Here is a 16,446-nt window from a genome sequence, read left to right as displayed (position 1 = left end):
GTACATTGTGTTTAGGTAAACATTTGCATACCTTTGAATGTTAGCTCCACATTTGAGTGCAGTGGAGAAGTTCACTTATTGTTCTGTTTGCTATTTTGTTAGTTTCACCAGGTGGAGTGGGTGCTGTGCTCTTTGTGTTTTTTTTGTAGTAAGATTCAACCCTGTTTAAAACGGTAGATAGGTGTAGGCCTCCTTTTGAGGACCTTTTTATTTTAACTTGGTTTGTTATTTTCGCAGCACCCTCGTCCACCCTCCTTTTGTTCTTTTTGTTATCTGTCTACATCTCATGTTACCACTAAACGTTACCTTGTTTAAGATCTACCAGTTGTGCCTATATGTTTATGGCCCCCACACCCCTAGACCAACAGGGGGGTCGTAACAACAGGCCCGCATGAAGTTCGCCATTCACCACCTGGACGACTCAGAAGAGGCCTGGAAGAAGGTGATGTGGTCAGATGAGACCAAAATAGAACTTTTTGGCCTCAACTCGTCGTGTTTGGAGGGCAAAGAACACAGAGTACAACCCAAAGAACACCATCCCCACCGTCAAGCATGGTGGTGGCAACATCATGCTTTGGGGGTGCTTTCCAGCCAAGGGGACGGGACAACTCCATCGTATTGAGGGGAGGATGGACGGGGCCATGTATCGTGGAATTCTGGACCAACATCTTCCCTCAGTGAGAGAGCTGAAGATGGGTCGAGGATGGGTGTTTCAGCACGACAACGACCCTAAGCACACCGCCAAAGCAACAAAAGAGTGGCTGAAGAAGAAGCACATCAAGGTTCTGGAGTGGCCTAGCCAGTCTCCAGACCTGAATCCAATTGAAAATCTGTGGAGGGAGCTTAAAATTCGAGTTGCCAGGCGACAACCTCGGAACCTGAATGATTTGGAGGCTGTCTGCAGGGAGGAGTGGGCCAACATCCCTGCCGAAATGTGCACGAACCTTGTCACCAACTATAAAAACCGGAATTTTCTTTGGGATTCTGTCTTTCACTGTTAGAATGTACATATGATTAAAATTATAGATCATTGCATTCTTTGTAAGTGGGCAAACCTGCAAAATCAGCAAGGGGTCAAATACTTATTTCCCCCACTGTAGGACAATATGTAGAGTCAATACTCTCTTGTCCATTGTTTACTCTGTACTCTCTGGTCCTGCTTTCACTGCAGATAGCAAATAAAGAAGTTGTGACTGTTCATAGACTCCAAACACTTATTCAGACATAGTGATACAATTGTAATTCCTCAAGTTCTGTCCACTGAGGACTGAGACGACAAAACCAGCAGTTCCGGGAGCTGCAAACTGTGTACACGCTACTCACGGTGGCCCCTGGGTGCACATCCATTCCATCTGACTAACCTGTGTTTGTCAAAGCCAGAGTCGTGCTGCTTGGCTGATCTGTCCATCCCCCACCAACACTTGGCAGTGCACACAAAGTGTCAAGCAGCTTTTTAAAATCGACCATTCTTTGAATGCACCCTTCAATCGGACGAAGAGCTTCTCAGGATAACGCACAACAAAGTAGGGCACAAGGCAGCTTGCCAGTGTTTGTGATCTCAAATATTGAAAGGCAGATGTATGCCCGCTCTCAAAAACTCCATCTGATGCACTTAGAAGCACTGAGTGAAATATTAATAGCTCTAGGAGATTCAGGCTGCTCAGTTTGTGCTGTTTTTGCATGGGATAGGAGTGTGTGCATGCATGTGTGTGTAACTTTGTTCTTGTGATTGTATGAAACTGTTCAAATGGGTATCTTAAAATAAAAAATCTGAACAAATGTGAGCTGGTTTTTGTCTTTTCCCAAAAGTAAACTCCAGAGAAGTCATCTTAATATTAAACAACACAAGACGTCACTACTTCATAATGCAGTTACTGAACAGGGAAGATCTAACAATATCTTCAAAATAATCTTCAATAAATAATACCATACTTATATGCCACAAAAAACTGCTGATTGATGTGATCATTAATAGAAATGATTAACCCACAGAGACAAGGCAGCCCATGTGCCAGCCAAATCACGAGCTGGGGGGGGGTGAGTGCCACGTGAGCACAGCGCCTCTCTTTACTCTCTTGTTCATCTCACCTGACGATAAATCCCTTTCTATATCTATCTCCCCCTCCGCTCTGCCATGCTATCGAGACAGATCTGGACAGTGAGTGCTGATGGGTAGAAGTTATTATTAATCACTATAAGGATGAACAGACAAGACGAATAGGCGCTGAATGCTTAGAGATGCACTGGAGAGACATGGGGAAGTGGACAAATCGACTGACCTTTACATGATCAGACCAGACCCCGCTCTGTCGGCCAGAGACATCACCGCACACTGCCTGCTAGGCTGTTTTTTTCGCACTGTCTGGCATCAACTAATACAGCTCAACCCTTCTCAAATGGTTACTGAGCGCTTTTGAAAAGGATAGGAAAAAAAATAAGCTGAGGAGTGAAGAAAAGTAATAGCCATGTTCTGCTTTTCCAGTGCAGAACAATACATATTGCTGCATTCAGCTAAAGGAAAATAGGTTTGAAAACACCAACACAACACACCGCTTTATGTCTATATCCCACATGTGCACACACTCTCACATGCACTCTTAGAAACAAATACAAACAACTGGGGACGCCCACAGTTTGAGGTAGTGTTTTGCACTAAAAAATCACAGTCACGAGAGCATCACAACATGGAAAAGGTGAAAACAAACGTGAGCCGTGACGAGCAGCTGAGGTAATCAGCGTGGTAAGTGCAAAGCTGTTACGGCTGTAACACATTTTCCAAAATGAAATGACAACTTATTACCAAAAGCAATAAATTATCAGCATTATGCATGACAACACAGCTGCGGAGGTGTAATAAGAAAGAAAAGGGGGGAAAAAGGGAGGTAGAAAGAGAAAGAGAGGAATTTCCAGGACTATTGTTACCTAGATGAAAGAGAGAAAAGGGTATGAGAAAAGGGCATACTGTTGTCTTCATCTTCAGAAAATGAGTCCAATGCCCTTTCAGATAAAAAGTGGGAGAGGAAGAACCGGAGAAGAGAGCGGCGGTATTAGAGCTCAACATTCAGCACAGAAAACAACAGAGAAACCCAGACAGAACTATAGGCACACAAAAACAGATGCACACATGAACAGATATACTGTACACTGGCTGTGCAGCTGGGTGCCCTACCTGTTTGGCTGAGCTGAGAGGTGCTCCGGCTCTTGCGCGACATGCCAACCATGGCCTGCATTTTGGCACCAATGCTGGAGCGCCTCTTCTTGTCGTCAGTGCCTACCGTGCCAACCGCTGTGTCTGACTGGCTGCCGTCCGTCTTCTCCAAGTTACACATGTCCCCACTGACGCTTGTGCTCTTGGTCATGTTCATCCCGCCCGACGAGCCCATTTGCCTGTTTTTCATTTTGGATGCAAAGTCACTGTCAGCCACCACCATTGACAGGGGGGCAGGTGAGGACAGAGGAGAGAGGACAGGGCAGAGGAGATAGGAGGCCAGCAGAGAGGATGTGAAAGGAGAGATGATGGAAGGGGAAACCGGAGGAGGGGGACAGAAGAGGAAAGAAGAGAGGACAGGAGATGAGAAGGTGTGGGGTGAAAAGGAGAGAAGGACAGAGTTCAGGTACAGGAGTTCATGACTTACAGTATAGCTTTTAGGTTTTAACGTGTACTGTATAGCATAGAATAATGTTCATGCAGTGGAAAATCAACCTCTCCATACCCTACAGTATTTTGCTGCTTTAATCGTTGTGCACTAACTAAAGTTTCTTTGGGACTCTGAGTTGCTTTTGTGAACACTTGAACCACATTGTGACTTCATTGACATTAAAAGTCTTTTAGTGAGATTTTCAAAGTTACTGACTACATCCAGTGTTTGTGATCTTCACTCACAGGCGGGCTGCAGGATTCTTATCATGATTAGCAGTTAGTGTTTATAAGCATTTATTAAGTGTGTTTGTTAGTGTGTTTGAAATTTTCAGTAATATTATTTTAGTAACACATTTTCTTTTTATTAGTGACACATGTAGTCATTCCAACACTGTGGTGTGCAGTTCGGTATCTGTTATTTAGTCTGTGATATTATCTGTCAGCTGGTGTTTTGGTATTTTCCTTATTTCTGTTCTGTTCCTTGTTGAGTGTTGTCCTGTTTCCTGGTTGGTTCTGTCTCTGATCCCTACCCTGGTCAGTGTTGTTCCTTGTTTACTGTTTTAAGGTTTAGTTCCTGGTCTTGTGTTCTCTGTTTAGCCTTGTTCATTCCACAGTTCATTTGCATGTTAAGTTTTGCTCATTTATACTTGTCTGTCTTGTATCTTAGGTTTAGCTCCGCATTTTAATTCTGCGTCTTAGTTAAAGTCTTTGTATGTACTCCTTGTTCTGTGTTTGCATTATTTCAGCTTTGTCTGCTCTGTGTTCTGTTTAATCCTTGCATTGTTGTTTTCCCTGTTGATTGTAGTTTATTTGTGATCTGTCTGCTTGTGTCTGGATTAGTTTATTATTTGTATTATTCTGATCTGTTACGTCTTATATTGACAATGTCTGTTTAGTCTTCAGTAACCTGTATCCTGTCTGTTACTCCAGAAGCCCTCTGCCTGCCTGTCTCGTTAGTCCTGATCCCTCTCACCTGTGTTGCTCCTGCCTGCTCGTTAGTCCCTGGTACATAAATGTTTGGTGTTTCTGTTCAGTCCCTGTCTGGTCATTGTAGCGTGAGTGTGCTCTGTCACAAGATGTGTTTGCTACCTGCTTCAGTATTACCTGTTAGCTGTCGTTTTGGATTTTTGCCAGTCATCACCTGTAAGCTGTATTCTTTTGTGGATTAAAAACCCTGAAGTGTACCTCTGCTCTCCAGTGTCAGGCTTTCACCTGATTTGCGCTCACGCTCAAATCCCTTTCTGAGCACTTTGTGGACTTCTCATTGATGCTGGCTAAAAATTTTGACTAAGAGTTCATTGTTGAACTGGAACCACTAGCGTATTGTGCGCAAATAAGCAAACAAAACAGGGCCCCGCATGTACAAAACATTACTCCATAGTGCTATTAGTGTTCAAAAACACACATTTCAGTCTCAAGTTTTACAACTGGGCAAACTTCATCTGCTGATGAAGATCAAGTGATATGATTGAAAGCTCCAGAAAAGCTAGTAATGGACCTAGTTATTGTTATTGTTTTTCCCCTTGCTGTTTGAACGTTCAATGTCATATATTCCAGGTGAATGTACCACAGTTTAACGAACATAAAGATGACTCAGTGCCTACGTTTTATGTTAAAAGTATCTGCCTATTTACATACAACTTAGGAATAGTAGGAAAGGCCAAGTTCATGCTATTTAACATGTATAGTTAAATTGTCTCAAGCACTGAAAGTAAAGTTTTGCTCCTTTTTTCCAGAAAAAAGTATTAAAAATTAAACCCCACACACAGTACTTGTGCACTAAACTGCACACAAAAAGAAAGGTTGTCTGTCATCAGCATTATTCGCCAGCTCTTCCTGTTTGAAATGAAATAGGCCACTGTCCAAATTAAGGTCTAATTTTAGTTCTGCTATTACAATTATCTTTAAGAGACAAATTACACTCTGTATCATAGGCTCTGCATTCTTAATGGGATGGGAAACATGTATCACCCTCAGGCTACTATTCATTAATTAAAGTGCCTGACCTCCACCGTGTAACTGTCTTATAAAGACAACTTATAGAGAGAGACACTAACTAAAATGGGAGAAGAATCAATGCATTTTGACAATTGACTCCATCAATTTCCTCAATTAGGCTCCTTCAAATTCTGCTCCTTGATGTATTAGACATGTTCAACTCTGTCGTATTAGAATGAAGAAAATGATCGTATATAAACAAAGATTATGTCTGACATTGTTCAAGTGCAGGCAACAATATTGCATTACCTTGACGTTGAAGGTGAGTGATGCATTTAATTCAAATGCTCACCCTTGCTATAGCGTCAGCACTCTGAAAACACAGGGACTAGACTATGAACACCTTGTCCCTGTGTTTTCAGGTCTTATGGTGCCAGAGAGAGAGCAGCTCACATTCTCAAGTAGTTAGATAATAAATAATATTTGCAATTTAATCTTTCATCAGTGAGAACTCAAGAATGATCGCTCAAAATAAAAAAACACAGTTCTGGTTGTTTATACATCTTATTTTGGTTGCCAGCTGGTGGTGAAATAAGTCAGATGTGCTCTCAAGTGCTCAGTATAAAGCCTTTTGTGTATGCCATTTCTAATGCCAGCGTGTTCTGTTATGGATCAGCCTCTACTTTAATACATAAATATTGAATTCATATTGGGGGATTAGTGCCTTTGATCAGTTAATGCAGCCCAGAAGCTTTGAAGAAGACTTCAAGCACCGCAACTACTGACAACACCACAGGCCAATGTGGTACAGGTGACATTCTAAAATATGCTCTTTATCACAGTCAGGCTGCATTTCATCTTCCATTACATCAAATATCAACACAGTGACAAGGTCAGGGGGACTGGGGCATTGTCTGTACATATTATTACCGTCTGAGGGCAAAATGGATGAGTAGAGAGACTATTAAGACCCTTTCAAAGAGAAAATCATGTTGCATGACTCATTTAAAAAAATACTGACTACTATAATGTATTGATCTAATGGGACAAATGTTTTTCTAGTCTAACTGGACACACTAGTCAACATGTTTATATCTACAGTAGGACAATCCTTATCCATGTCCAAGAAGTAAATTTGTCTAACACGCTCTTCGTCTAAACAACGAACATCCTCATTGAATAACCGACTGGTCTAACTGGACACATTGTACAGATCAAACTGCCTGATTTACTGACTTCACTTTGACTTGACTTAAAATAAGCGCAACTCTGTAAAATACATGTACACCAGCATCTACTCAGTGTCCCTCCAACACCCACTCTCATTAAATGAGAGTGGGTGTTGTTACTGTACCTCTACTCTCTGAACAGGCCACTCAGGACAGTCTCACTGTGTAAATGTGCCTATTTAGAAAACTGGGACTCTCCAGGGATTTCTGATTTTCAACCTCAGCCCAAAGAACATAGTGTCCCTTATCATGCAGATTGCTCACTGTGCATTTTCATCTAGGCCAAGATGTTCCCAAGGCAAAATAAGACCTGGATTTTGTCTTCTTTTTTTTTGTCTTGTGAAAGTGTTGACACCATGCTGTCTTTCAATTGGGGAAATCTACACACTATAAGATAACAATAGCATCCAACCACTAGATAAAAAAGGTAAGTAATCTCTGAATTTCACTTGATGATCATCATAAGCCAAACATGACCAGTAAAAGTCATCAGTAAACAGTACATCAAGTGTAAATAGAGTTTTCTGACTTTATCTTTATTTTAAAAAGATTTAGATCAGCCCAAAGAAGCTGCTTTACTGCAAAATGACTCAGAAACACTGCAGTTTACTTGTGAATCCCATTTCCAAGCAACTTTCAACACTCAGTAATGTTACTATGTAGTTATGCTTTAATTAAATTCTTACAACAGATATGTTGTTTTGACAGCTGGATAATGAATGCTGTATGTCTATGTAAAAGTCATCTCGTTCGCCTTTCACAGGATTGCTGCTTCTTTATCAGGTGAGGCAGAAAAACGGTTTCCATGGCAACTGTGCACCCCCGGCCAGAGCGTTAGCATGCGCACATGCCTGTCAATACAGCTGCGAAGTTTGATTAGTTAAAGTCTGAAGCTCATAATGAAATGTTATCGTCAGCAGTAGAGTTAACACAGATACAGCACTTTCCCTGAATGGGGTGGGCGGACCAGGCGATTAAAGTAAACTTCTTTCCTTTTAGTAATGATCAGCACCTGTCCTTCGAAACACGACATCTTTACTCTCCCTCACATGACTGAGCTAGTGCCTCCGTAACAATATTGGATGAAAGAGAGAAGGAGGAGCAGAGGGGATGTGGGATTTAAAAGTGCTGGTAGAAAGCTCCTTACATCCTGGAGACCACTGGACACAACACCAGCTTAGAGCCCCACGTGCGCATATGCCTCCCTGTGCAGTGGAATGGACTAAAATGGACTAAAGATGCATATGGCTATCATGATGTTCGGACGCCAAGCCAATGTGAACAGGCTTGTTTAATGTGTAGCAGATGTATATTTACACTGTGATGTCAATACATGAGTCATAACTAAATGTAGCTAGCAGTGTTCATTCTGCCAAACCTTTTATCAGTTGAGGCAGGTAGCATCTTATCCATTACACAGCAACTTCCTGACTCCTCAAATGATCTCTAGACACAGTATTGATTATTTTCAATATTTTATAGTATCGCTGTTGAGGCTCTCATAGTAAGGTGCAGTCCTCTGAGTTTCTTTGTACAGATGATGTGCGTGTTGTCACTGGCAGTTTATATAAGAGCACATGGGAAATACAGGTCCCTTTTCCCCTAACATATAACATGTCAAAAGACACTGAAATTTGTGGCTTCGATGCTCAATGCCACATATGCAGTACTTATTTAAAAGTCTACTTACATTCACAAAATAAGAGCATAACTCTGGGCAGCAGATCAACGATCTGTGAAATATACTGAAATAATGTGTTCCTCAACTTCCCTGTTCCAGTTCACAGAAAGTACAGAACTGTATGTGTAATTAAAGTGCAAGGGTTAGGAATGGAGTTAGGCACATCATCTTGAGGTGTGTCTTCATTTAGATACGTAGAGGAAATGCATTAAATACAAATACTAAAAGCAAAGACTCACAAAAGCAAATTCTCACATTTGAGAAGCTTGAACTAACAAATGTGTGGAATTTTTCCTTGGAAAACATCTCAAAAGATAAACTACTCAATTGATCAATTCATTGTTTCAGCTCCAATCTCCTTCTTATGGCAGGAAATGAATCATTAAAGATAATGAATGGAGTGATTTATTCTACTGTTTTATATTTCTTATTTAATATAAGCAATGACTTGGGCAGCAAAGTTAAAAGATAATTGAGCATCTATAATTATTATGTAAGTACCTTTAAGTTATATAATTATTGCGTAAGTTATCTCATTGCACATTTGACTACAAATAGGATTATTGGCGAACATTTGATTCATTTGGAGCTATTGTATATACTGTGTTAACATTAGTTTATAAAGGTTTGCATTTTTCTTTAGTACACAGACCCTGAGACTGTTAACTATTTTAACATCACTGTAAAACATAACATTTTGAGGTAAATTTCCTAGTTATTTACTGTGCACTGTGTGCAGGTGCAACACTCACATGGACATCTTCACTAAACCTGAATGAGAAATGGAATACAGTGTTTTTTTTTAGTTATCCTCACATATATCTTCTCATCAAGCAGAATGTGCAATGACTCACATGTGATAGATTTATACTGTAGCTGTCATGAAGGAATTAGGGTTGATCACACAGATAAGAGTTGTCAGTATGTTAAAAGCAGGACAAATCCAGCCCACTTTCAGTCAAGGAGGAAAACATTGTTTGAAATTAGAATACTGTAGCTGTATAATTATATTCTGTATGTTCAGAAAATATTTCTAAAGGTTTCCAGTGACTTAACTGAAAGTGAACTGATTGTTGGTATAGGGTCTAGGTATGAGGGTTGCGGTGTTACACAGAGAGAAAGAAATGTTCTGGGCATGTTGAGGAGTAGCTGAAGGAATGTGGGAGGTTTGGGTTGACAAGTTGCAGGTGCAGAGTGACACTGTAGAACTCAGACAGCATGTGAAAAACACAGACAGGCAAAACACTGACGCAACATCCCAGCACTGAGCAGCACAAATAAAACATTCAAGCAGCAGACTGCAGCCTAAATAGACAACACTGCACTGTCTCAGGAGTTTTATATCTTCCTTTAGCTGTAGCTAAACTGTGTAGGTACTATACCTGTATAGCTTTCAGTGTATATGCTCATGTTTCTGACATGTGCATTTGGCCTCCAACACATGTGGTATGAGTTTTCTTAATCAGACCGTACACACTGGTGCAGTGTTAATCGCACATAAGAGTGTATTGCTTTTATCTTAATGTGTTTTCTCTCAAGTCCAAGCAGACACTGAGCAATGTGGGTGAGAGGCACTAACTTGGATCCTGCTGTGATTGTTATTTGATAGTGAAGACATCTTATTAGGATGGCAAGCTAAGCTTTTATCCTGCTGAGGGATACTAAATCAATTTGTTCTTGAATTTGCTCTTGACATACTTTTTCCACCTGCTAGTCCTACACTCTTCAGAAATGAAACTATACTCTCTTGTGCCCACTATAAAACAGTGTCATGTTAAATATAGTCTTAAGGTGTCAAGACCAAAGTAGTCTGCATGAGTCAACTTAAAAAGTAAAGATTTCCATACATGCATTCAGTATTGTATGTGTGATTAAATTACATTTCAAAAACAGCAGCAAATTTTTCCAGAGGCACTGTTCTGGTTAGTCAGAATAATCCTTAGGCCTCAATATCGACAGTTTACCATGTATTCGGCCGACGCTGAAAAATAGTCTAATAAAATCTGTTGCAAGTCTGTGGATTAGTCACCAGGATGTACACTGCTCAAATACATTAATGGGACACCTATTAATCACAGTATAGCATCAACATTAGGGATTTCAATCAATCCAGTTAGGAAGCATAAGCGATTGTGAATCAATGTCACTTGTTTTGGTGCAAATGATAGTGACAACAGGTTCACTAGAAAGGCAACAGCAAGACAAGCCTCAAAAAGGGAATGGTTTTGCAGGTGGCGGCAACCGAAAACATTGATGTTTTTCACCCAGACATTTAAAAATAAAACATTTAATAGCTGTAATCGCAATACTGCGCTACAGTGAAACCGTGATATTTTTGCTTAAGGTTATCATACCGGCCCATGCCTACTTTGATACTGTACATGCACACTTAGTTCTCTGTACTGTATACTTGCAAAAGATATCGTAAAACTGAAACTGACCCCCTTTTTCTTCTTTGACATTTTGGTGAACTACTACTTAAATGCTTGCTGTACTGTTTCCGTGTCCATCTTCTCTGCTGCTTAAATGTGAAAAGGCTGCATGGGTTACTAAACTGTTGTCAGCTCACACTTTAGTATTGGTTAGGGTTAATAGGGCCACAGTTAAGTAATTATCAAGATTGGAGGGGTGGAGGATAGTCACCACACTCTGCGTTGCACATTGCCATACAAACGTGCAAAAGTCAGTGGGCCACTGGGAGCTACAGGTCTTCATTATTATTAGTAGGAGTTTACATTTAGAGGCTGCCACACACGTGTTACCTGAGGTCAGTCTCTGAGATACTCCTCTGGCGCAAGTCCTCTTCTTTCTCCACCAAATCCTCCTGATGCTCCTTGTCTGTGTCTACCTTTCCCCCTGATCCATTCCTCCCTCCGTGTGATCTCCCTGCTTTACTAGCCCTTCTCCCTTCCTCTCCTACTCCCCCTCCCCCTCCCGCCTCCTCTTCCTCTAGCACTTCTCCTAACTGCTTGTCCCCCTCCCGAGACTGGCTCCTTGATCGCAACTGGCTGAAGACGGAGACAGAAGCAAGAGAGCAGCACATGCGAAGCACAAAGAAAACCAAACAAAGCATGGATATTGTCAACAACAAGAGAAAGAAAGACAAACACAGAGACACAGTGTGGCCAAGATCAAAAGCAGACTGAAATAAATAACAGAAAACAAAACTGTAGACTTACAGCAAAGCGCCATGCAAATGAATTTGTTTTTTGCTTTGGTATGAGACAACACTAAAGAGATGCAATGTGTTTTGTGTTTCAATGTGTGTTGCCAGATATGGACAAACTTCCTCAACGGCCTGAATGAGCAGAGTTCAACCGTTTGGTTCCAGAGTTTCCTAAAATGGAGCCAAACCTGAACTCATCACACTGAGAAAATGACACAGTGATAGAGGGTGCATTTTTCTCTTTAAGCTTAGCCAGGTTCAAACTGTTTCACAGCTGAAAATGTCTGGACATGGCAACATATATGGAATGACAAGTTCACTGCTGAGGGGGATTTGTCCATTCCTGATAACAGCTTGATGAGTTTAAAGAGTGAGACACAGATCACTGTCCCCTGGTGTGGACATTAGCCTACCGGATCTTGCGGTTTCCTTGCGGCCTTTCTGATTGGACAGACATGTAGCTCGTGCTGCTGAACCGAGAGGCACTACTGGTTCTCGACACAGCGGACACGTCGCTTACATCACTGTCCGATGACTTGGCCGACAGGTTATCTGAGCCCCGTGGATCTCTGCCTGAACGCTGCAGAGAGGACAAAAACAACGGGTAAATGGTTATTATTATGGTGATGACACACACAAAAAAAATATTTCTGGTGCTTGACTTGTGCAGTCCTTTTGGTACATGCTCTTTTCAAATGTTTATTTGGTTATTCATACTGTACTTGTGAAAAGGAGATACTCATTCAACATGTAGTGAGAGACTAATATAAACTTTAAAAAGTGACAACCGGGTATCAACTCTAAGTGCAACCAAAACACTGCTCGCATGCCTTTAGTCTTTTTAGGGACAACCAGTCTTGATCAAGAGAAGTTCTTCTGCAGAAGTGGGCCAATGAATGTGAACAATGTAGACGCATTAGTTTAGCTCTCAGAAGAGCATGAAAAGAAAGAGTAGGGATGATGTTGTAACATAAAGTATATTAGCTGTGCCTTTTGAAATGTCACAATAAACTTCAAACATATCAAAGAGACATTAAAGTAGTACAAAAGCATTATGCTGAGGTTTGAATCCTGCTGGTTTTCACAACAGGAGATGATGTCTAGGAAATTTGGTAATAATGCAAGACCTGCCTTACTTAATAATTTACTTTAGTGGTACAAATTATTGAATTTCTTAATTTGCAATTAATCAAATCCTGTTTACATGTTAGTGCATCTGTAATAATAATAAAATAATATCAGGTATAAAAGGCCATTTCAGACACGTTTTAAAGTATGTAAAAATACTCTGCTGTGATGTATATTTTGTTTAACATGGTTACCCTATATAAAAAGTAATATATATATATATATATATATATATATATATATATATGAAAAGAAGCTGGAATCACATCTATGCTTTTTCCCTCATTGAGAAATTCTGGATCTATGAATGCCCCGCCCACCCCCACTGCTTGCTCGGTGAAGGAGCAGTGGCATCAAGATGACTAGTGTTAGAGCAAACATACATAGTAGATAGCGGAATGAAGCCCCAGAGTTCTGTTTACATCCAGAAACTGCACTCCACCATATTTTCTGTCAAAACTTTCACTCTGCTAGTGCAAACTCTCGCTCTCTTTACTAACAAGTCGCTCTGCGCTATAGGATTCAGGTTTCTTTGCTGTGGGATTCGCTAGACAGCGATTGGCATTTGAATTTGTGATGTACCAAATCTAACTTTGCCCAGGGTACGTTTGAATCTCAGATTTTAGGGAAGTGTACAGAAATCCCAACCTTCAGTGGTGGAATGTGAAAATACCTATCTAGTGCCAAACTGTGCACAGATACAGTAAAGTCAAGGTCTGAAATTTTAGGAAACAAACAAAAGAAAAGACATATTTGAGTGAAGGGAATCATCCTATAATATAATTTTACTAAATAATAGTTTTGAATTCAGAACTTTTACTTGTAATGGAGTGTTTTTACATTGTGGTATTACTTCTTTTACTTAATTAAAGGATCTGAGTGCTTCCACCACAGGAATGCAGATGGTATAATGGTATAATGTAAGCAGTAACATTTAGTTGGCCTCCAAGACAGATTTTTACAAAACTAGCTTTACACTGAGGCTTCCTTGGAAGCTCATCTGGGATGAAAATCTTGGCACCCTGATTGATTTGTAAAACTGAATGTGTACATACTGTACTGTATATATTTTTTGTGGGATGTTTGCAGTACCTCAAGTGTTACGCTAACTGTTCTATCTCACACAGGCTCCGCCCTCTACTGGACTCTATGGGTACTACCTCCTCCAATCACACGCACACACTTGCCCACTCAAATTTTATCGTGCATGTAGCCGACCAATAGGATGTCGCTACCGATACGTGAGTGACGTATAAATAGCAGTGTCCCTACTGCCTCAGCATCTTTTTTTCTTCTTTCTTTTGCCTACAGTGAAAGAGCCCTGGCCTGTACCTATGGTCTGGGGGGCTCGGTCACAAGGGTGAGGCTTCACATGCACAATGCTGGTGTTGGACCAGCCTCTCTAGGTTTTTCTCCTCAAATTGTGGAGAGGCAGACTCAGGCTGGTCTAGCCACTGAGGTCGCGCAGACCATCCAAGCGGCGGGCAGTCTCCACCATGTCTTGCTGTAAAGCTAAGTGGTTGGGCTTTCAGCGTTGACGCATTGAGAGGGTGACGGATCTGCCTACCTGTTCGATGGGATCTGTTTTCTCTTTCCTGCAAGGTCTGATGGAGAAGGGGCTGTCGCGCTGCAGCTATCTCTCCTGTCACAGGGGGTTTGGTGACAAAACAGTCTTCACCTACTCCCTCGTGATGCGCAGAAATGCAGCGACCGGTGTCATGTCTCTCAGCGCCTCAGTAGGACTTGCTGCTTGTGTTGGTAGCTCTAATAGCTGCACCTTATGAGCCCCTGGAGCAGTCCTCATTGAAAATGCTATCTCTTGAACAGCCCTGCGCCTTGCTCTCACCTCTGCTAAGAAGGTGAGTGAGCTGTGTGCCTGTCAGTTCACCCCAGCTGCATGCTGGTTCTTGGTGTCCACAGTGCAGCCAGATTGAGACAACACACCTCCTTTGTTCTTAAGAACATAAGGGGCATGTTCAGTTCCAGGACAATAAAACTGGATGCTTTCTACCCCCTTACCGCACTTAGGGTGCAGGGAGGTGAGAGTGCATCTGTTATGTCCATATGTGCACAGCCCCCATTCGATGCACTGGTCAGCTGTTCGTCTGTTTCAGTGCAGTCAGTAAAACCCTGTCCAAGAAGAGCCTGGCCAGCTGGCTTTGTGAGTGGATCTCCCAAGCCTGTACACGGGCGGGAATAGACCCAACCTTAGCGGTGCGTGCACATTCCACTCGGAAGTGTGGAAGTGTCTACGACCCTTTTTCAGCGGGGTGTGTGTCGAAGAGATCTGCACAATGGCATCTTGGCCCTTACTGTGCCCATTTGTGCTTTTCTATCTCTTGGATATGTCGGGCTCCTTCTCGGGATCCAGCTCGCAAGTGCGACCTAGGATCTGAAAAGTGAGGATCTGGTGACTACTGGGTGTAGAAGGGGAACATACACTGGCAGTGCCTGACGTTCCAGTGAGAAGTCAGGGCAGTCCAGGTGTTAATGGTCAGGCCAAGCCCCTATTGGTCCAGCGACCTTCTCAGGGTGTCCCACCATTCTGTCACTAGGTGATGTAGTGGTCGGGGCTTTGGCCAGCCTGTGGCCGACCGGGTTGGTGTGGTGGACTTTGGCTTGTCGCGGCTAGGGCGGACAGTCATCGGGCTACATATACATACCCATAGAGTCCAGTAGAGGGCGGAGCCTGTGTGAGATAGAACGAAGGTTACGATATGGTAACTCTAGTTCTATAAGCACAGGCGGAGCCCTCTAACGATGAGCCCTGCCGCTCTGACGCCGTCTGCTGAAGAGGCGGTTGGATGCTGAGGCAGTAGGGACACTCCTATTTATACGTCACGCACGTATCGGTAGCAATGTACTATTGGTCGGCTATGTGCACGATTAAATTTGAGTGGGCAAGTGCGTGCGTGTGATAGGAGGAAGTAGTACCCATAGAGTCGAGTAGAGGGCTCCGCCTGTGCTTGTAGAACAATGGTTACCATATCGTAACCTTCGTTTTGTATTACATTGCAGTTTAAGAGCAAACGCTCACAAGTCTTGTTTAATACTAGTGAGAGCATTGTTTTGTCAATGGTACTTCCAAGAAGGATCATGTTCAACAGAGAAGGACAACTCACAATTGAATCTGCTTTTTATAGACTCCTAGCAAACACATTGGCTGCCCCTCATGCGATAGTTTTCATACCACAGACTTAAAAGGAAAGCAGGCCAGAGAGCCTTTGTACGGCTTGGCCCAGACTGCGGTGAGACACCAGACTCAGGCCAAGCTCTCTAAACATATTGAGGATGTCTCCAGAACAGAGTAGTAAACACATGATCCTGCACACGCTCATTGTCACATTCCTTGAATTTACAACAAAAGGCTTTAAGGCTTAGTTTACCCAGTTGACAAAGGGGAAACACATTTCCACACTTGCTTCTGGTTGTATCCAGCATTGCAGATGATTTTGCTTTCATGTGCTAAGATTTGGAAGTACCCACTTGTGTTTGTATGTCTTAAAGCACTGAAGAATGTCATCTGAAAAGCACAGCAGCTGTGTCTCTTCGTATAAACTTTGTCTCAGTTACTCAAAAGAATCCACAGACCCGGCTTTGAACATGAATTATTATGATTATAATTATTTACTACCTTCAGTTAAAAATATTTCCCAACAAAAAG

At 41.9% G+C, this 16,446-nt stretch overlaps 1 protein-coding gene across 2 annotated transcripts in view; it reads right to left on the bottom strand.

The window, feature by feature from the left end:
• The window catches only part of rims2a (regulating synaptic membrane exocytosis 2a), a 152,575-nt gene that overhangs the window by 19,845 nt on the left and 116,284 nt on the right, over nucleotides 1–16,446 (bottom strand). The window contains exons 22-23 of one of the 2 annotated variants that reach the window (XM_046044545.1): nucleotides 12,068–12,234; nucleotides 3,170–3,414 (exon numbers count right to left, since the gene is read on the bottom strand). In XM_046044545.1, coding sequence (XP_045900501.1) covers nucleotides 3,170–3,414; nucleotides 12,068–12,234 — 412 coding nt within the window. Of the gene's footprint in view, nucleotides 1–3,169; nucleotides 3,415–11,250; nucleotides 11,359–12,067; nucleotides 12,235–16,446 lie in introns of those variants that run through there. The other variant, XM_046044546.1, reaches the window with a different exon arrangement.

Source organism: Micropterus dolomieu, linkage group LG03 (assembly GCF_021292245.1).
Source record: "Micropterus dolomieu isolate WLL.071019.BEF.003 ecotype Adirondacks linkage group LG03, ASM2129224v1, whole genome shotgun sequence".
NCBI lineage: Eukaryota > Metazoa > Chordata > Actinopteri > Centrarchiformes > Centrarchidae > Micropterus > Micropterus dolomieu.
This window is presented reverse-complemented; position numbering and strand designations above follow the sequence as displayed.